The following is a 19,758-nucleotide window of genomic DNA, read 5'->3' as shown; positions in this document are numbered from 1 at the left end:
ACGAGACCGAACGACTAAAAGACAAATTGTGAAGGAGTTTGATGACGGAGCCCTAAATAACCGAAATACTTTCATTACACACATTTATTCACAATATATTAATTTTATGCTTTTTACTATGGATCCTGCAAACTAGTAAACTAGTCAGTAGATTAAATTCTTAAAAAGAAAACATAAAAGTTTATGCTTTTTATTTGGACAAGTTGTCTATACTTCAATTTTTTTTAAAAAAAAGTTATACTATTTTTTTAATTTCAAAAGCAAATTAGTCCAAATTAGTAAAAAACCAATGGTCCCCCCTATAAATACTAGATTTTAGATATCAAACCAAAAGTGAATAATATTTTCTAAAAGTGATTTTCTTTTATCTAAAATAAATTATATATAAATTAATTTACATGGATTTTTTTTAATTGTACATAAATTAATTTTAATGTATGAAAAGGATAATTTATTCTTACCTATCTTTTACAATCACTTACAAAAAAAGAAGTGTATTGAAAGCGTCCCCTGACAGTGCAAACAAAAATTAAGAGATAAAATAGAAGTTATAAACACAAGAAAGTTAAGCTATAGAGAGAAAAGAGGTAGAAATTGGAAGCTGGTGAATTGTTTGACATTTTCAGCATAGTGACAGAAACTACTAAAAAAGCTTTTGGAATTTGAAAGCATAAAGTGGAGGAGGAATACAATGTTGAGCACTTAGTTTTTTTCATAAAAGTTTCCTTCAATTCAATGGTGAAAGTGACTTGCTTGTGGGAGTTGTCAAAGCATACCCTATCCATCACCATGCCAATTAAGATAAGTGATCAAAACAGGTTTGAATTAATGTGTCGTACTTCTTGCTATCTCCGCCATGCAACTAACTACTATAACATGTAATCATGTAATCACTTTTGCCCATCTTCCATAGAAAACAGTTTTAATGGCTCTGTTCAAAACTAGGGGTGTGGTTTATAAGCCTGTTAAAGATGTCAACTTGGCTTCTGATAGCACTGAAGTCTATCTCCAAGCCAATGTCAAAGGTTCATAATTCACTCACTTTGTCAATTTTTCTGTTTATGTTCATTTTGGTGTCACAGGAACCATTTCTTGAAATGATTTTTTTGCAAATCACTTTCTTTAGTTGTATTTTTTACAATCTCTGACATCGAGAAGGACATGAGTATGTGTGTTAGTCATAGTGAAATATGTTCAAGCTTCAAAACGGTTTGTCTGGTTTAGAATTAAATGTTTATATCAGAATCTCTGTAGCCAAAAATCTTGGTAGTTGGTATAGTCATCATTACTCCAATTTATAGCAGCTCCTCGTATGACTGGGATCTTGGTCAAGATTTTCACTTGGTTCTTGGAGTCTCGAATATTTGGAACCTTGCTACTATATATACTGAAGGGTAACAATCTTATTCACAAGGTAAGTTCTTGGTCCATGGTCTATCTATTCCATTTTCATGAAATCTTTTCCCAAATGAATCAGAATTCCATAATCATCTATCACCTCTACTGGTGTGGATTTCACTTAAATAGCAATTTTTCATTTTTCAATTCATGGCTACTTTTTTGCAGCTTATTACAAATGCAGAGTTAGAAGAGTCGCCTCTCTATGTTCCCGCACACCATTTTGAAGGTTTGTTATTTTCCACTTGGTTACCTGCATGATGGTGTGAACATGGATATTGCTTGATTGCAGCAGCTATCACGAACCACATTGGCATGTTGTTCTTTTTTTCTTAGATGTTTGTTTTATCTCAAATCACAAAATTTTCTCGGGTTTTTCTTGAATGAAAGGGGCCTCATATCTGTTGATTCTTGCAGACCACAAAGAACAAGAAGTCAAAAGCTTGGATTCTGGTTTAACGCCACAAGAGCAAGTTCAACTTGCGATAGAGTGCTTACCAACGTCTTCAGAAAAAACAAAAAATGAAGAAAACACTTCTTTCTCTCGTTGGACCATAATGGATTATTACAAAGCCTACAGTTCGGAAGCTATAACACCACGAGCGGTATTTCATCACTCACATATTCATATTCTTTTTACGTGTTCTCATGTTATCACTGTTCTGTTAACTCATCAACACCACCCTGCATAAAGTTCTGTCATTCAAAATTTCACTTTGAATAAACATTTATGCAAGGTTGTTTCTTTTCATAACACGCCCTTCATTTGCAAAGGTTGCAGAACGATTTATAGCTGCTGTTGATGAATCTTCAAAGCCTCCACTCTCGATGGGATTCTTCATTAACTACAGTCCGGAGGATATACGGAGACAAGCAGATGAATCAACTCTCAGATATCAGAAAGGTACTACATAACAATTTCAAGTGTCAATCCCAACAAAGGGTAACAGTTCTCTTTCGATTGATCTTTAGATGACTTAATCTGATGGTGGTGTTATTATAAGTTGAAACTCATAAAGGTAAATGGTTTTCATGTCCTATTGAAATCCAGAAGAAAGGTGTATATAATTTACCTTTGTTCCCGAAAAAAGTTATGGTGCATGTTGTTTTTCCAGGGGAACCTATCTCTGTCCTAGACGGAATTCCTGTTGCAGTCAAGGATGAAATAGATTGTTTGCCATATCCAACCACAGGTAGAGCAAATTATTTTTCTTTTCACTATCTTGTGTGTTGAAGTTTCAATTGTTTTAGCGGTTGATCTCATTTTCAATTGGGTATCTAAAAATGCGTCCTCTAGGAGGTACAAAGTGGTTGCAAAAGGAAAGGTCTTGTATAGATGATGCTTGCTGTGTTAAGCGTCTGAGATTGTGTGGTGCCATACTTGTTGGGAAGACTAATATGCATGAACTTGGGGTTGGAACAAGTGGTATCAATCCACATTATGGGTAAGAAAGTGACAACGAGAAATAACCTAGAATTTTATTCACATTATGACACATCTTTCGTGACTTCTGAGAGCTATACATTAATGAATTTACACTGACAAGATATGTGGTTTTATTACTTTCATAGGGCTGCTAGAAACCCATATGATGCCAACAAGATTGCAGGAGGTTCTTCTAGTGGATCTGCTGCTGTGGTATCTGCAGGGTTGTGCCCAGTTGCCCTTGGAGTTGATGGGGGAGGTATTTAATTTGAATTATAAAAGATCAAAGAAATAATCATTCATTATTACTCATATGCATTTCACATATTTATGTTATAGCCAGAGTTATTTGAATATACTAGACAGATCCATATCAGTAGGTATATGAGATTTCAATAGACAACATGAGTGGTGAAATAACGTTCTATTAGCATACTTGTTCAGGTTCTGTGAGGATGCCTGCAGCACTTTGTGGTGTTGTTGGTCTAAAACCAACTTTTGATCGCGTACCTCATTTCGGGTGGGTGTTCAAATTTGTTGCCATGTTTGAATAAATTGGGAGGATTGTGATGATTTAAAAGATTTATCTTGCACTACATTCAGAGTTCTTCCCCTAAACTGGACAGTTGGGATGGTTGGAATACTGGCAGGCACTGTTGAGGATGCATTGATCACGTTAGTTGCAATTTCTATGATTTTCTTTTGTTCAACAAGTTCTAAGATTGTTTCACAGTTTCTAATATTTCAATATTTACAGTTATGCAGCTATTAGTGGAGAAATTCCATCAGAACAGCCCTCTAGTATACTTGTAAGGACCTTTTCTTATTCTCAAAATCCAAATTGTTAACTTTTCAAATGACTCCTTTCTATGTCTTAGTTTTCACATTGCTAATGATGTTCAAAGAACTGGTAATGTTCACCTGCTACTAATATGCTTAAACTTCTGATAATGTTTTGTGCAATGCCCTAGACCAAGATAAATCTACCACTACTGTCCTTCTCAAAGTCCATACGTGACATCAAATTGGCAAAGTATGATAAGGTCTGAAGCATGTTTCCTTATCTTGAATATTTAGACTATTCACTCCCATATGAGTAGTTTGCCATAACATCATTTACTATCTTTAACCACTAATTCTATCAATTAGTGGTTTGACGATTGTAGTGACGAAGTCAGATTATGCTGCACCCAGGCATTGACAGAACTTCAGGATTACTATGGTTGGAAGGTACTGCAGAATATAACACAAAAAATTTCACCCAAATAGTACACTTAAATTTAAAATTGACCCAAATAGCATACTGTCTCTAGTATTTACACAGATAACACAGTTTCTTTCTCATGTTAGAATTCTCTGAAGAACTGAAGTCTAGAAAAAAAAACATATTATCTTTGTAAGAATTGGATACAATATGCTATCTGAGTAAATAGAACAGCGATTACTGAATAACTAACCTTCCAACGTTATTTTAAACATACAAGACAATAGATGTCACTTTACCAGACATAGAAGCAATGCGCCTGGCACATTACTTAACAATTGGATCAGAGTGTTCCACTTGGTTTGATTCTTTTGGAGAGAAGTAAGTCATACAAAACCCTTCATTTTTTTTTCTTCATTTTTGTCCTCTAGATTGAGAGGGGTTGATTGCTGACATTACTAAATTATTACCGAAGACATGTTGCAGAATTAGGATGGGACGCAAGGGTAGCACTTTCTATCTATGGTGCTTTCAGTAGCAAGGAGTACATTAAAGCTCAAAAATTGAGGTTAGTTATGTCTTATTATCTGGTTTTCTTAATAAATGATACGAAATTTAGGCTGAGAAAAGCACTTGATGAAAGTTCAAACTCAATAAACTGAAACCACAGTATTAGAAAACATATATAACATTTTCTCATCTGCTTGAAAACCTTGTATTCCTCCTCCCTGCTAAATTTTGCTTTGGTGATTTAATAGTTGACTCTGGTCTGCAACACATTATCACTTCTCAATATTGCATAAGAAGAATCATAATGGCTTGCTTAGTCTCAATATTTAACATTCTATCCAGAAACATCAACCCATTATTGAGTTTTGGCCACTAAATCCTATATTTTCTTCTGTGCTCTATTTTCAAAAATTTATATTATAAGGTTAAATATATTTTTATTACTTAAATTAAATTTTGATCTGAAATTGAAATTCATACTTTGTTCAAATTTCAATATAATTTGATTTTCAAACTTTATAAATAATTAAATATAATCTTTTTAACCTATCAAATGTTTGAGTCTGTCATTCAAGTTATTTGCATCGACATTGTTTGAACTCAAATATCAATCTCGAAATCATTTAACATGAAAAAAATTAACATTTTTTTAAAAGGACTATATTTATTTATTTTTAAATTTCAAAATCAAAATACATCAAAATTTAAAATTTACAAACATATTTAACCTTTTATTTATATATATATATATATATATATATTCATTAAGCAGCATTTTAAAGTGTTAAATGGTTTTATTAAATTATGATCAGGAATCGGCAGGCAAAGTTTCACAAGAAAATATTTGCTGAGGCAGATGTGATTGTGTCACCAACAACAGGGTTTGTGTTGTTTTCTCACAGTGCCTTTATTTGATAGCAATTTTGTCTCAGGTAACTAACACACTACCTAATATTTATTACAGTGTGACTGCATACTCGATTCAAGATGATGCACTGCAGACTGGTGAACTAGACTACGTAAATGGAGGTATAAATGAACTAGACTACGTTGTCGGTTCCATAACTACCCATATGCTTACAATAATATGTAACATTCGGCACAATTTCAGCTGCTCTTGTTAGGTATTCTATATCAGGAAACTTCCTCGGACTTCCTGCTGTCACAGTTGCGGTATGATCACATTCTCTGTCTACCTAATGCTACTTTACATTCTTCAATATCCCAGTTATGAAATATTCTGAAACTAAAAACTTACTTAAATCATTTTCTTTTTATTCTTTAATAAGAGCTCAGTCAGGTTCAATGATAACTCTATCATCCTTTCATCACAGGTTGGATACGACAAGCTAGGTTTGCCTATTGGCCTTCAGTTTATAGGAAGGCCTTGGGCAGAAGCAACACTGATCCACTTGGCATTTTCAATGCAGGTAGGTAATGAAATTCCTGAGTGTAGCCACTGCTACATAGCAAGGCATGTGACAACACATAATGTTTTTTTCATCCTAGTGGTCCAAATTTGAGTACTAACATGATGGTGCTGCTCTATTTTCAGACCATTTGCCTGTCAAAATACAGAAAGCCGAAGATTTTTTATGATCTGCTGAGAAAATATTAAATGGGGTCAGGCAAGTAAGAAGGAAGCATGCTCTCTTTCTTCCTTTATCTTTTTGCAGTTAACACAGTTCATTCATGCACGTGATGGCAAGGTTCTGTCATATCGTTCAAAAGCATAGTTCAATGTCTACTATTTATTAGTCCTCGTTGGTTGCTATTTGTGTAATCATGAAGAATGAGAATTTAACAGAATAATTTCTGATATTTTATATGGGACATGACATGTTTCTATTATTTCGTGATGGGATACTATATCTTTTTTTTTATTTCATGAGTTATGTTAATTTGTAACAAGTTTTTGAATTTCATGATGTTGAATCATAGAAAATTTGAACTGAGTTGCAAAAATATGATGTAATAAAAAAGGTCCTACCGGGAGTCGAACCCAGGTCGCTGGATTCAAAGTCCAGAGTGCTAACCACTACACCATAGAACCTTTGTTGATGCTTTTAACTAATTGATGAATCATAGATTTAAACATGAGAATGTTGGACTTTTGAATATTTTGGAAGAGAATTCCAAGACAAAATATCTTGTGTATGGTTATTGAATTGTAAAGTATGAATATGAATATGCTAAGATGACGTTCATCCTGAAATTCTATGAGTATCATTCTCATATAGAGAGAGGTATATCATTTGTGAGAATAGCAGGAGGTCCTACCACCTCAGGGTGCCGAGGTAGGTATCATGGAATTAACCTTGGGTAGTAGCTTGATTGGTGTGAGTTGTTACACTATCACAAATGCAAGGACGACTGTAGCTACATATTCATACAATCCGGATGGTCAAGTTATAGTGTTCGGTTTATGTCTTTCACTTGTATCAGACTTATGTTACTTTGTAAAGTTTTTAAGTTTTCTGGTTATTTTAGATAACTGTAATGTTAAATACTTTACTAACTCCTGATGAACTGATCTATCTTATTATTATATGTGATTAATCTATAATATAGTATTATGCTATATTTTGGGGTGTTATATTATTACTCCTACTACTAATAATAATAATAATTTATCGATATATCTAATATAAACTACGAGTTAGTAAGAGATTTCTTATTGTTGACTTAGTGAAATGAAAAGTGTATAATATATAAAACCATAACTTCAAATCTTTGAATAAAAGAGATATTTTGCTGTTGATTTCAGACCACTATACTTGAACCCACAATATTAATACATCTCTATATTTATAAATCTGTTAAGCTTAATAGTTCATATGTAAGAGTTGAAATTAAGAATAATTTAAATTATATTTTCTCTTTAAACTATTTAAAGTGTCTTTTAATAATAAAATTATAAAATTATGACAAATATATGGATGTTAAAATGAAAATTTTTTCTCTTTAAACTATTTAAAGTGTCTTTTAATAATAAAATTATAAAATTATGACAAATATATGGATTTTAAAATGAAAAATACCTTAATTTCATAATTGACCTTAATAATATATTAAAAGACTTAAAATTTGGAATAAATTGCGATTGAGAGTTTAAAAAGTAAATAATAACTTGACTATTTGATCATGATGATATTATTTCAATCAACTTATGCTTAATATTATAAGAAATTTACTAAAAGTTATAACAAATTTATAAAAAAAATTAGAAGAATAACTTTTTCTACATAAAATTTGGTGACACGTATTTTAAATAATGAAGAAAATCGTCTCAAGCAAATAATGTAGTGTGAGTGAAAAGAGCATGATCTTATTGATGTGTACAACGCAAAAATAACTTTGATCACTCAATTGTGTGAGGTGTGAGTAAGATAAAAGCCTTATTGCTCTTTGTTTCTCCTTTATTCATTCTTTTTATCTTACAAACTCTAAAATTTCTTTTTATCTCCATCATTCAAGGCAAATAATTAGGTTCCTTTCTCAAACCTTACCAAATTTAATTCTCAATCCCATCAATTCTTATTAACAATCACAATTTTATAATAAAAACCATAAATTTACAACAGATTCAATGTCATGAACTAAATTAACCATTTTCTTAATCTTGACCTTGCTTTTAAACTTGAAACAAACTCACTCTTAATTAAGGTTTTTAAAACAAGTTTCCAATAAGATAGATAAACGTACTTAAAGAAATCATTCAGGAACATCCAAGGGGTGGTGGCGCAGTTGGCTAGCGCGTAGGTCTCATAGCTTTAGAGAAATCCTGAGGTCGAGAGTTCGAGCCTCTCTCACCCCAAATCTCTTTTTTTTTTCTTTGTTTGGTTTCAACATAAGACATTTGAAAGATTTGAACATGGGGTACCAAGTTGTCATTCTAGTCTAAATATAAAGAGGCAAGGGTCAACCATAACTACAAGAAACAACGTTTTAAAATTTGGAACTTATGTATTGCTATTTTTGCTATGGATTAATAGTTGAATCCATGAGAAAATTAATAACCCAAATTTACAACTCAACCTTATCCTTATCATGTATAGTTTCTCTCCATTTTTTTCTCAGTGACTTCCTCTCTTGCTTACACTCTTGCTTTTAGGGATGAACTTACTAAACCCATTTCGGCTTTTCTCATTGGTAACTGATGAGTTTAACGAAATGGGTGATTCAGAATCTCTTTTGGGTATGCTCAAATCACTCTGAGGTACTTTCATCTGCTCACCATTTTGGGGACTTTTTGTGACTTCACAGGTTGACTCCATAGGGTTCTCAGAATCAAGTAGAAAGTCTTCCAAAGTTGCAAGGCACTTCAACTGCTGTCCAAGAGATGCAATGGTCTTCTGACACTCAGCAAATCTATCAGCAGCCAATGCAATTTCCTTTTCCTGCACAGAGCATGCAAAGTTCTTCAAATGAAAAGACACGATACAAGATTGTTTTTAATCAAAAGTAGGCTAAGTAAAAGGTTGAAGAATCATGTTCAGGGATATTTCACTTTGATGAATTCCATCATCAAAATATTAATGCCAGAAGATTACCTAGCAATTTTCAACAAATACATTAAAGAAGCCTTAAAAAAACAAGTTGCCTGATAAGTTTTAGCATACTGACCTGTTTTAACTTTAAATTGTGATTAACGACTTCCCTGTGCTTTATCTCGGTGTCTTGCTGAACGTGAGCTTCTTGTTTCATTTTCAAGAGCTCCTCCTCCAGTTTTCCACGTTTGATTGAATTCTCAGCAGAGAAAGCTCGTTCCTTCTGAATCTCTTCCTCCAAAGAACAGATTTTTGAAATCAGTTTTTCGACTTCAGTTTGAGTAAGTTTGAGTGTGGACTCGACTATCTCCTTCTTTGCTTTGGTTTCTTTCAGTTCTTGGCATGCTTCTTGGTTTGATTTTTTTGCAAGAGCTAACTGAGTTTGAAACTCTGCTACCTTCAACTCTGCTTCCCTAATCTGACTCTCTGATGTCTCGAGCTGCATATGGTACTTGGTCAAAACCATCTCTACCTCAACTTTCCCTGCTTCCATTTTCTCCAGCTTTTTCTCCAATTCAGAATTCTTTTGAATCATAGCTTCCATTTCACATTCCATTTTCCCCAACTTCTTCTCCAATTCAACATTCTTTTGAATCAAAGCCTCCACTTCAGCTTGCATAGTAGCCTGATCAACATTGGATTGATCTGATGCAACTCCTTCCCTAACAAAATTGCTTCTACTTTCATTCTCTGGAAATGCAGCAAGCCTTTCCATCTCAAGGAAATCATCCATGAGATTGATCTCAGTTGAAGGGACCATGTGGTTTTTTCCATTAGTCTTTTCGTTCTTAAGTTGATCAATATCCATAACTAAAGAAGACGAGCACGAATCAAAACGACTTAGCTCATATTCATTCATCTCCCATCCACCTAATTTACGCAAATCACTTTGAACTGCTATTAGCCTCTCTCCACTATCCGACATGCTATCTGTGAAAGACTCAACATAAACCGAAGATGCAGTCAAAGACCTGTGATCATTGACAGAAAATGTTTTACGAGTCATGGCTTTCAGTCTACGGCACTCAGCCTCAAGCTTAGCAACCTTCTTGACACTCTCCAAATGTTGCTTGCTAGCTGTCTCAGCTGCTTGAGAACTCAAATCCCTCTCAACTATCCTCAGTTCTAGTTCCTCCAGTCGAGATTGCAGCTCGTGTTTAAGACTTGAATTCTCTTTCTGCACAGCCTCTAGCCTCTGCTGAAGATCACAACGAATTGAGGCAGCAGAATCTGCTTTAGCTGATTGCAGTTGAGCTTCAAGATCAGCAACTTTCCCCTCAAGTTCAGATTTGTTGAATTCCCACTCACGGCAACTATTCACAACGGCTTCAACAATCTTTTGCTCTTGCACTTCTCTGGCTTGCCGAAGCTGCCTCAAACACTCTTTAAGTGCACCATCAAGATGACCAACTCGGTCTTCGAGAATTGAGTTCTTCTGCCTCGTTGCATCAAGCTGTTGTTTTAAAGATGACACTTCATTTGTAGCCTTCTCCCAGCCTGAAAAATGAGAAGCTAATCAAAAACCTTTTATTCAATTAACATAGATTTTCTGGCCGGTAAAAAGCAAAGTTTTCAAATAATTTGGATTCCCAATAGCTCACTAGAGCAGAAGATTGCGTTAGTCATAATGACCACCAAACTGTTCTAATTTATCGGTACATAACAACGACATTGATGAATAAAATCTTTCAGAGAGAAACTAATAAATAAGTGCACCATCTGAAAGAGGCTAAGAATTCTTCATCAAGAATTTTTCTTTTTAATCACCTTAAAGTATTCATTTTGTGGTCGAACGCCCAACCTATTTGTCTGTGATAATAAATATCTGAGGTAGCACAATTTCCATTGACATGCATAGGAAGGGCCAAACAATAAATACCTGATACAGCTTCTTCTGCAACTTTAGCATGCTGTTTTACCAAGTCTTCTTTAGCACTAATATTCAGCAGAGCAGCAGCTAATTTGTCTGTAAGAATCTTTACATCCGTAACCTCTTCTTTACTCATTTTTGGGGTACTAACGTCGTCATTTGGTGCAGACTTAGACGTGACTTCAGGTGATAAAGCAGCTTGTGTTGTATATACCTATACAACATAGGAAAAAGAATCAGATTCCTCATACCGCTTTTCCAACTTCACAATAATCCGAAGAAGCAGCGTTCTCACACTTGAAAAGGGAATAATTAAACACAAAGTCCACCATGCTTAAAAAAGGAATGAGTCCATTTAAAACCTGAGACCAAGCAATAACCATTCTTTTCATCTTGACTACACATTACAAGCTATCTCACAGCATGAACTTTTGCAATATCGACTCCACGAAACCTTTGCGATAAGATCACGATTTCTTTTCGAAATGGTATGCTGTTTTTTATTAATCAAGCCTTGAAGTCGTATCCCTCCCTCTAAATTCTTGATCTCCTTTAGCAAAGAGTATGATTTTATCTTAAGAAAATGGTCGCAACCCAGATAATCTGTTTCACCGCCAAACAACAATCAAAGTAGTTCAAGATTGAATTGTGAAAGATATAAAGAAATAGGAGGTTTTAAAAAATGATCCGTGACTGCAATTGCAGCCATATCAGTCACATCTGTCTGCAATTTCAAGGATCACGACGAAATTACTATATCAAGCATCTTGAATAGGATCAAACCGTGCGAACAGTTACCCAAAAAAGCACATAACAAATCATCTCAGCAATCAAAAGTCAATTTAAACACACGAATACCGCTTCCGTTCCAACGCCCACCTGATCATCAGAGAACCTTTCTGAAAGAGATGAGATTGAACCAGAACTCTCCGTTTCACCTGGACTTTTCTCAGACGACTTCCTGCGCCAAAGCCAACTCCTCCGGTCCATCTATGATTTTATAAGCAAAAAGCAGCAACTAGCACCACCTCCCTTATTCCCTCAAAAACAATGACCCACCTACAACACCATTACACAACAAAACGCAAAAAAACTCAAAACTTGATCAGGGAAACAAGACTCAATTGTTACATGACAATGACACCGATCAGGTAGCTATCAAAATCTGCATTCTGCAAGCGATATCCCCATTTCAAGAGAAACAAAAATAGGAGAGTGAAACCAGAATAGAGTTTGAAATGGAACAGAAGAAAAGTGGTTAGTTATGAGCTTTGCTTAGAATTCACTTCCCACCCAAACCCATCTACCTCCATTCCCAACTTTTATTGAAAAACTTCCCATAAAAGAGTAGCGCTTTGAAAGGAGACTTGAAAGGGATCACTCCGAAACGTCAAAAGTAAAATAAACAAAAATAAATAAAAAAATGAACGATTTATTTTCCTTGCTTTTCTTTTCATTTAATTTCATCTCGTTTTCATGGATATTGCTCTCAACTGGAAATAGTAACAACTCCTCTGACAGTCACCTACCAAGGACTACTCAAATTGACGCCATCGAATCCAACATTGAGAATAAAAAAAATCTGCAAAATAAAGAAGCGGTGATTGACCCACTTGAATTATCTCTCACGATTTTGCTCCACAAGAAGTACGATAAGCACCCAATTGAAAGTGACAAGAATGCGATATAGTACCTTCCACTACTTCCAGTGTGTGGAAAGACAAGCTATGGAGATCGGAGGGGAATGTCAGAGGAATTTTTCATGGCTCAAGGAACATCATGCGAAGATTCAGATATATTATCCAACACGTTTCTTTCTCACACATAAAAACCAAAAATTAAAACAAAAGAAATAATGAAAGAGAGAGAGGGTGGGGAAGACCATGTGAAGAGAGAGAGAGAGTGAGAGAATAGAAGAAAAATGAAGAAGAAAAGCGTTATGTAATTTTAATCTTTTTTGTTGTGTTGTTTGCTTTGTCGAAGATTTGGTGGTAATTATTAGATGTGATGAGGTTGTGCGTGTTTTATGTGTTTTTCAAACGAGGGGCGCGTTATTCCCGCTCATTGGTCCTTCATTCTCTCTACAAAATCTGATTCGATTTTTGTTACTGTTTATGTTTTTGTCCTCTGTTACATCCATACTATGTTACTCACTGTACTTTCCACGCACAACATCACTCTCTTTCTCTTTGACAGCTACATTTTTTTAAAACACTTTTTCTTTTTATTTTACCATTAAAATACATTTTCTTATTTTTTCAATTTATAAATAATTTCATTCTTATGTAATGTCTGTGCTTTTTAAAAAATTAGTATATTGTAAATTTCTGTATATTAAAAAAGTCAAATTACGAATGACTCTGCAGGCCTAACTTGTTTGACTTTGGGGATGTATTGTCGAATCATGTGTTGGAATTTCATGAATATTGTTATTTAAATGTATTTTCTTATTTCTTTCTTCCAATGCTTCTATTACGTTGATACGATATTCCACCGTCCAATTTATTAAACAATAAATGGAAATATTATTGAAAATAACTGCATTTTTTTATTTCAATGATGTATTAAATTAAAATGATTATTATGTTGTTGATATGTTACTCAACACGTAGTTGTCAATAATACTTCTTAATCATCAATATTTGTATAAACTTTGGTAAAACTCTCGAAGATTGTTCTCCTTAATTTAAGCTAATAGTTGAATTAAGTTTTCTCACTTTTCACAACAATAGTTGTTATTTATTAATATACATATTACCACGTTTCGCATTAAATAGTGCAAATAAAGTTTGACACTACTGAAATCTAGGCGTAATTAAATATTCTTCTATTATTTCTAATTGCTATTTTTTAAAATTATTTTTCTTTCATTTAGCTGCAATATTTTTAATTTAAGACTATATTCATTTTATTTATTTTCTATATTTTATATAATATTTAATTATTCATTCAAGTTATCAAATATTACCTGTATGAAAAAAAATCGCATACGTTTCTTTTCAACAATAGGGATGCAAACTAATGGACGCCACTAAACATGTAAATAATAAATATAAACTATGGTCCCCACGATAAGGGTTCGTGAAACTATTACAACGTAATTTTTTGTGTGGTTATTTGTTAAATTTTTTTAGATTTTTTTTTTTTTATATTGCATTGATTGAATACGAATATAGTAATATCATATTTTTAAATTGGACAAATGTATGTATACCCATCTCGAGCTCTCATATCACTAGTACAAAATTGACCTTTAACGTCACACCGTAGAGGTTGGCCCACCAAATAACCAACATAAATTATTGACCGGTGACATTTTCGTAAATAAGTGGACATATAGACGTCTGTTAGGAGGGGTCTCGACGTCTATAATAGTATAGACGTCGGGGTCCCTCCTAATAGACGTCTAGATGTCTGACAGGGTAGGTGAGAAGTTACTTTTATCCGCCATATAGACGTCTCTTAGGAGTGGCCCCAACGTCTATACTATTATAGACGTTGGGACCCCTCCTAACAGATGTCTAGATGTCTGACAGGGTAGGTGAAACGTTCACCTAGACATCGGGGCCCCTCCAAACTGACGCCTATAAGCCTCGCGAATATGATTTTTTAAATCAGGAAGACGTCATATTAGTGAGGTCCCTGACGTCTATAATAGTACAGACGTCGGACCCCCCAACGCCCGACGTCTATAGCCTTTTATATAGGAAAACGCGAACCCGCGGGCAGTTACGCTCATTGTTCATCGTCTTTCTCGCGTTTTCTCTTTGAGGCATTGCATTTCCATGTAGGTTTTCTCTCTTTTGGACCGTTTAAATTTACTTTTACTCCGATTAAATTACTCTTTAATGAAATATCTTCCATTTGAACCGATTAAAATTCGTTTTCGTTGCGTTTTGGTGCAGTTTCTAGCGTGTGCTTGGCGGCGTTTTTGACTCTTTTTGGCCTACGTTTTTGGGCCTGCATTACTCCATTTCCCTCCATTGCCTTTTAATTTGCTGAAAAGGTTAGCTGCTTTGTTGAAAACTTTTTTTGTATGCATGTTATTGGCTTTTGTGTATGCATGTTATTGGATTTTGCGTATGCATGTTTTTGGCTTTTAGGTATGCATGTGTTATTGGCTTTTGAATATGCATGTGATAGTTGTGTTATTATAATTGACATGTTAGATTATAAGTATGAAATCAATGAGTGAAACTTAGTTTCCGTTTGAAATTTAACACAAACGATTAATCTTTTAATCGTTTGTATTAAATTTTGAATTGTCCAATTGGACAGTTTGGGAAAATTATTTTTCTTAATTTACTATAACATGTACGTTGGAGTTTATGGATAAGATTGATAAAATTTCGGTTCAGTATTTGTGTTGTTCTCCGGATGAATATTTGATTGTGGTCATCCTTGACTTCTCTCATTTAGTGTATTTCGGAGACCAATGCGAAATGCAGCCGAAATCTTATCAAATTTATGATGTAGACTTCTTTGCATGTGTCTTAGCAATTTTTGAAAAGTAATTTTTCTGAATGGGTAGGGCCTAACCTTGTGAGAGTTAAAAAACTGAAACTGATGAAGTATGTTACGAACATAGTATGGATCGAAGCTGGATGAATGAACGTCGCATTAGTGAAGAATATGAGAAGGGTGTTTCGGAGTTCTTGCAATATGTTGAACAAAATGCTAAGTCTGTGAACGAGACATATTTTTGTCCTTGTGTTCGTTGTCTTAATCAAATACGGCAAGACTTAGGCAATGTGCGTGACCATATTTTCATGTTCGGCATAATGAGAACTTATACCGTTTGGACTTGGCATGGAGAAGTACTGGACCAGCCTACCACATTACGAGGAACAAATTATGTGGAAGAATGGATGAGTGATCATTTAAAGGACATGATACGTGATGTCGGTGAAGATAATTTTGGAAGAACTAATTTGTATGATTCTCTTATAAATAATTCAAAGCAACCGTTGTTCCCAGGATGCTCGAACTTTACATGTCTATCTGCAACTTTGAAGTTGGTTAGTTTAAAAGCAAGGAATGGATGGACCGATAAAAGTTTCACAGAGTTGTTGGAGTTGTTGAAGGAGATGCTTCCAGAAAATAATACTCTACCTATTCGTAATTACGAGGCAAAATTTTTTTTATGTCCAATGAGACTTGAATATCCAAAGATACATGTTTGTCCTAATGATTGTGTTTTGTACATAAAGGAGTTTGCTTCGCTAAAGTATTGTCCAACATGTGGTTTATCCCGTTTTAAAAAGAAATCTGATAGAAACGCTACTGATGAAGGTAATGATGGTGCACCTGCTAAGGTGATGTGGTATTTACCTATAATACCTAGGTTCAAACGTATGTTATCTGTTAAAGAAGATGCAAAGAACCTTAAATGGCACATTGTCGGAAGAAAGTGCGATAATCTTCTTCGACACCTAGTTGATTCACCACAATGGAAGGAGATTGATGAAAAATTCCCAGAATTTGGTACAGATCCAAGAAACTTAAGACTTGCACTTGCAACTGATGGTATGAATCCTTATGGGAACTTAAGTAGCAAACACAGTTCATGGTCAGTTATGTTGATGATATACAATCTTTCTCCTTCGTTGTGCATGAAGAGAAAATATGTGATGTTGTCCATGATGATATCGGGTCCTAGACAACCTGAAAATGACATTGATGTTTACTTAACCTTTGATTGATGATTTGAAATTGTTGTGGGAAGAAGGGATGGAAGTGTTTGATTCACATGTTGAAGAACACTTCCGTTTGCGTGCAATGTTGTTTTGCACTATAAATGATTTCCCAACTATGGAAACTCGAGCGGTTATAATGTTAAAGGTCATTTTGCATGTCCCATTTGTGAAGAAAACACTAGTTACCTTCAATTGAAGCATGGTAAGAAGACGGTATATACAAGACATCGGAAATTCGTTCCTCGTAATCACCTTTATCGTAGATTGAAAAAAACATTTAATGGAAGTGCTGAGGATGAGGTTGTGTGCAGACCCCGCAATGGTAAAGATGTGTACAACGAAGTCAAAAACATTGACATTGTGTTCGGAAAACATCATAAAAGTACCTTTGCAAAAAACATTTGGAAGAAATAATCAATATTTTTTAATCTTCCATACTGGTGTAAACTTGATGTTAGACATTGTCTTGATGTGATGCACGTTGAAAAAAATGTTTGTGACAATGTCATCATAACTTTATTAAATGTGAAAGGTAGGAACAAAGACGAAATAAAAACACGACAAGATTTGGCTGACATGAGAATCCGATCTGAGTTACATCCACAGATAATAGGAAGACGCACCTATCTGCCCCCGACCTGTCACACTCTTTCTAAAAAAGAAAAATAAAGTTTTTGTAACTCTTTAAGAAGTGTGAAGGTTCCACAAGGTTATTCTTGAAGGTTCCACAAGAGTTAAAGTTAGTTGGTTTAAAGTCTCACGATTGTCATGTATTGATGCAACAATTGTTACCAGTTGTTATTCGAGGCATATTACTTCCTTCTGTTAGGGGTATTCTAACACGTCTGAGTTTGTTCTTTAATGTCATTTGCAAGAAAGTTGTTCACCCTTGAGGTTTAGATCAATTGAAAAATGAAGGAATAAGACTACTATGTGAATTGGAGATGTATTTTCCACCTTCTTTTTTGATATCATGGTTCATTTGATTGTTCATCTAGTCAGAGAAATTCGAATATGTGGGTCGGTCTTCTTAAGGTGGATGTACCCAGCTGAAAGATACATGAAGATCTTAAAGGGATATGTCAAGAATCAGTATCGACCAGAAGCTTCAATCATAGAGCGATACGTTGCAGAAGAAGCCATTGAATTTTGTTCAAGTTATATGCCAACTTGTGAACGGGTCTTCCCAAGATCAGACATGAAGAAAAATGTGAAGGTAAGGGTGTTCGAGGTGTGAGAATTCAAAGTGTTAGTAGAAAAGAAGTTGACCAAGCTCATTTGTACATCTTAAACAACACTATTGATGTGATTCCTTACATTTCTGAACACGTTAATGAAATAAAGGCATCACACCCAAGAATGAGTGAAAAATGACATCTTAATGAACATGTCAAAACCTTCTTACAATGGTTTAAGAAAAAGATTTATGCGACTCCACATGTTTCTGAAAGTTTATTGAGGTTATCTCGTGCGCCGAACACAGATGTCATTACATATAGTGGGTACTATATAAACAATATTTCTTTTAAGACAAAGATAGAAGATGACAAAAGTAGAGTTCAAAATAGTGGCGTTACACTACAAGCTGAGGATGTGCACTTTGCTAGTTCTAAAGACAAAAATCCAATCACAGCATCCATGAGTTATTTTGGAAGCACACTTGAAAGCAAACAACATTATTTGCAAACATGGATGGATGAGTCAAAAAGAGACGTATACCTTGTGCCATACATTGATGGGTAGGTGTTGTTATATGTAAAAGTTCATTAAAGTTTACTTAATTAGTTAACTAATTATTTGTGATTGTTGATAGGTCGCACTGGCAGCTGATGATCATCATTCCCAAACAATGTAAAATTATATGGTTTTGTTCGCTACACGGGAAGATGAAAACTGACTTGAGAACCATGTTTCAAGGGTAAGCGTTTCTCCAAAAATGACTTTGAATTTGATGTTCACCTTAAATTTTTATGATAAATATAGTTATATTAATTTTACTTTGTGTTTTCAATCTAAATAGAGTTATTGGTAAATCCCGAGGTCAACTAGTTTAAATTTTGTATCCAAAGGTTGTAAGTCATTTATACTTCTAATTCATTTTCTATGTTATTGAATGATCTAAATTCTTGATTATTTAGTTTGTCATTTTAGTGTAACAAGCAGGTAGATTCATGGGAATGTGGCTTCTATGTCATGTCTTGGATTAAGACCATCATTCGAGCTGCCATTAGAGATGACTGGAATGAGGTAATGATGCATACCTTCAATATACATTACAAATCAAATTCATCTTTAAACATAGATGAAACCATAATGAATCTTTCTTCATTTTGCAGCGCTTCAAGAGTACATCTCCTATACTAGAGGACACAATTAGGAATTACTTAGGTTTAGTTTAAGTTTATATTTTGATAGTTTTGGTATTGGATTGTTTTTTACATTAAGTAGAACTTTCTTTATATATATATATATATATATATATATATATATATATATATATATATATATATATATATTATAGTATATTGTTCTGGGACAATTTCTATTTTTCAGGTGTGGTTTTATTGCAACAATAAATTATTTTTTTTAAAAAAAGCATCCAGTAGACGTCGGTTAATGGCATGTCCGACGTCTATTGACGTCTGTCAGTGCATAGACAGACGTCCAATGAGTTACAGTGAACATGGCTTATTGACGTATGTTGTATCCCACATCCGACGTCTATATAGACGTCTGGTATATCCTGTCCGATGTCTATATAGACGTCTGGTATACCCTGTCCGATATCTGATTAACGTCACCCATAAAGACGTCGGATATGGATCCGACGTTAAAAGACCAAAATAACGGACGTCTAAAGCCCTTTCTGCGCTAGTGTATGCTATCTCTATTTTAAGTTACAAAAACATATTTAATTTATTAAATAGTTTTAAAAAATTATATTAACTTTTCTTTTTAATTTTTAGTTTCGTTTTGTTTACAAGACAAACATTTAATTACTTTATCAATTTTTATTATTATTTAGCATTTATCGAGTTGTTATTTAATTCTTTTATTTGATATTTATATGTTTTTTTAAAATATTTGACATTAAAAAAATATGC

The 19,758-nt window shown here is 34.1% G+C and overlaps 2 protein-coding genes and 2 non-coding genes across 8 annotated transcripts; 2 read left to right on the top strand and 2 right to left on the bottom strand.

Annotated features, from left to right (window-relative positions):
* Positions 1-637: 637 nt before the first annotated feature.
* On the top strand, positions 638-6,389 carry LOC124834429 (fatty acid amide hydrolase-like). Its single transcript, XM_047309111.2, has 20 exons — positions 638-1,025; positions 1,305-1,414; positions 1,567-1,627; positions 1,816-2,003; positions 2,173-2,302; positions 2,514-2,591; positions 2,696-2,843; positions 2,971-3,083; positions 3,269-3,344; positions 3,428-3,499; positions 3,582-3,633; positions 3,796-3,867; positions 3,974-4,054; positions 4,309-4,409; positions 4,504-4,596; positions 5,351-5,419; positions 5,503-5,567; positions 5,650-5,711; positions 5,873-5,968; positions 6,094-6,389. The coding sequence occupies exons 1-20, from the start codon at positions 926-928 to the stop codon at positions 6,154-6,156; spliced, it is 1,830 nt and encodes a 609-aa protein (XP_047165067.1). The 5' UTR covers positions 638-925; the 3' UTR covers positions 6,157-6,389.
* Positions 6,390-6,519: 130 nt separating this feature from the next.
* TRNAQ-UUG (transfer RNA glutamine (anticodon UUG)) lies at positions 6,520-6,591 on the bottom strand. The gene has a single exon. It is a non-coding gene; the product is annotated as a tRNA-Gln (tRNA).
* A 1,679-nt stretch (positions 6,592-8,270) lies between these two features.
* On the top strand, positions 8,271-8,355 carry TRNAM-CAU (transfer RNA methionine (anticodon CAU)). Its single transcript is given in 2 exon segments — positions 8,271-8,308; positions 8,320-8,355. It is a non-coding gene; the product is annotated as a tRNA-Met (tRNA).
* A 48-nt stretch (positions 8,356-8,403) lies between these two features.
* Positions 8,404-12,921, bottom strand: LOC124834427 (filament-like plant protein). 5 transcript variants are annotated; one of them, XM_047309108.2, is made up of 6 exons: positions 12,652-12,921; positions 12,488-12,540; positions 11,838-12,017; positions 10,968-11,172; positions 9,165-10,585; positions 8,404-8,938 (listed from the first exon to the last, which is right to left on the bottom strand). In XM_047309108.2, the coding sequence occupies exons 3-6, from the start codon at positions 11,946-11,948 to the stop codon at positions 8,615-8,617; spliced, it is 2,061 nt and encodes a 686-aa protein (XP_047165064.1). In that variant the 5' UTR covers positions 11,949-12,017; positions 12,488-12,540; positions 12,652-12,921; the 3' UTR covers positions 8,404-8,614. The 5 variants fall into 5 exon arrangements, with proteins under 5 accessions (XP_047165064.1, XP_047165065.1, XP_087959451.1 ...); XM_047309109.2 differs by lacking the exon at positions 12,488-12,540; XM_088103325.1 differs by lacking the exons at positions 12,488-12,540; positions 12,652-12,921 and adding an exon at positions 12,572-12,587.
* Between the last annotated feature and the right edge of the window lie 6,837 nt (positions 12,922-19,758).

The sequence above is a fragment of the Vigna umbellata genome, chromosome 1 (genome assembly GCF_029865625.1).
Source record: "Vigna umbellata cultivar VRB3 chromosome 1, Vumbellata_1.0, whole genome shotgun sequence".
NCBI lineage: Eukaryota > Viridiplantae > Streptophyta > Magnoliopsida > Fabales > Fabaceae > Vigna > Vigna umbellata.
Note: the sequence above shows the minus strand (reverse complement) of the source record. Positions and strands in the feature narration are given on the sequence as shown.

Bases quoted from the DNA above. Each gene is read 5' to 3' on its own strand.
- LOC124834429 (XM_047309111.2), top strand. From the start codon at position 926: ATGGCTCTGTTCAAAACTAGGGGTGTGGTTTATAAGCCTGTTAAAGAT. The intron at 1,628-1,815 runs GTTTGTTATTTT...TGATTCTTGCAG, and splicing joins TCCCGCACACCATTTTGAAG to ACCACAAAGAACAAGAAGTC. The intron at 5,969-6,093 runs GTAGGTAATGAA...CTCTATTTTCAG, and splicing joins ACTTGGCATTTTCAATGCAG to ACCATTTGCCTGTCAAAATA.
- LOC124834427 (XM_047309108.2), bottom strand. From the start codon at position 11,948: ATGGACCGGAGGAGTTGGCTTTGGCGCAGGAAGTCGTCTGAGAAAAGT. The intron at 10,586-10,967 runs GTATTTATTGTT...CTCATTTTTCAG, and splicing joins TGCAGAAGAAGCTGTATCAG to GCTGGGAGAAGGCTACAAAT. The intron at 8,939-9,164 runs GTCAGTATGCTA...TGCTCTGTGCAG, and splicing joins ACAATTTAAAGTTAAAACAG to GAAAAGGAAATTGCATTGGC.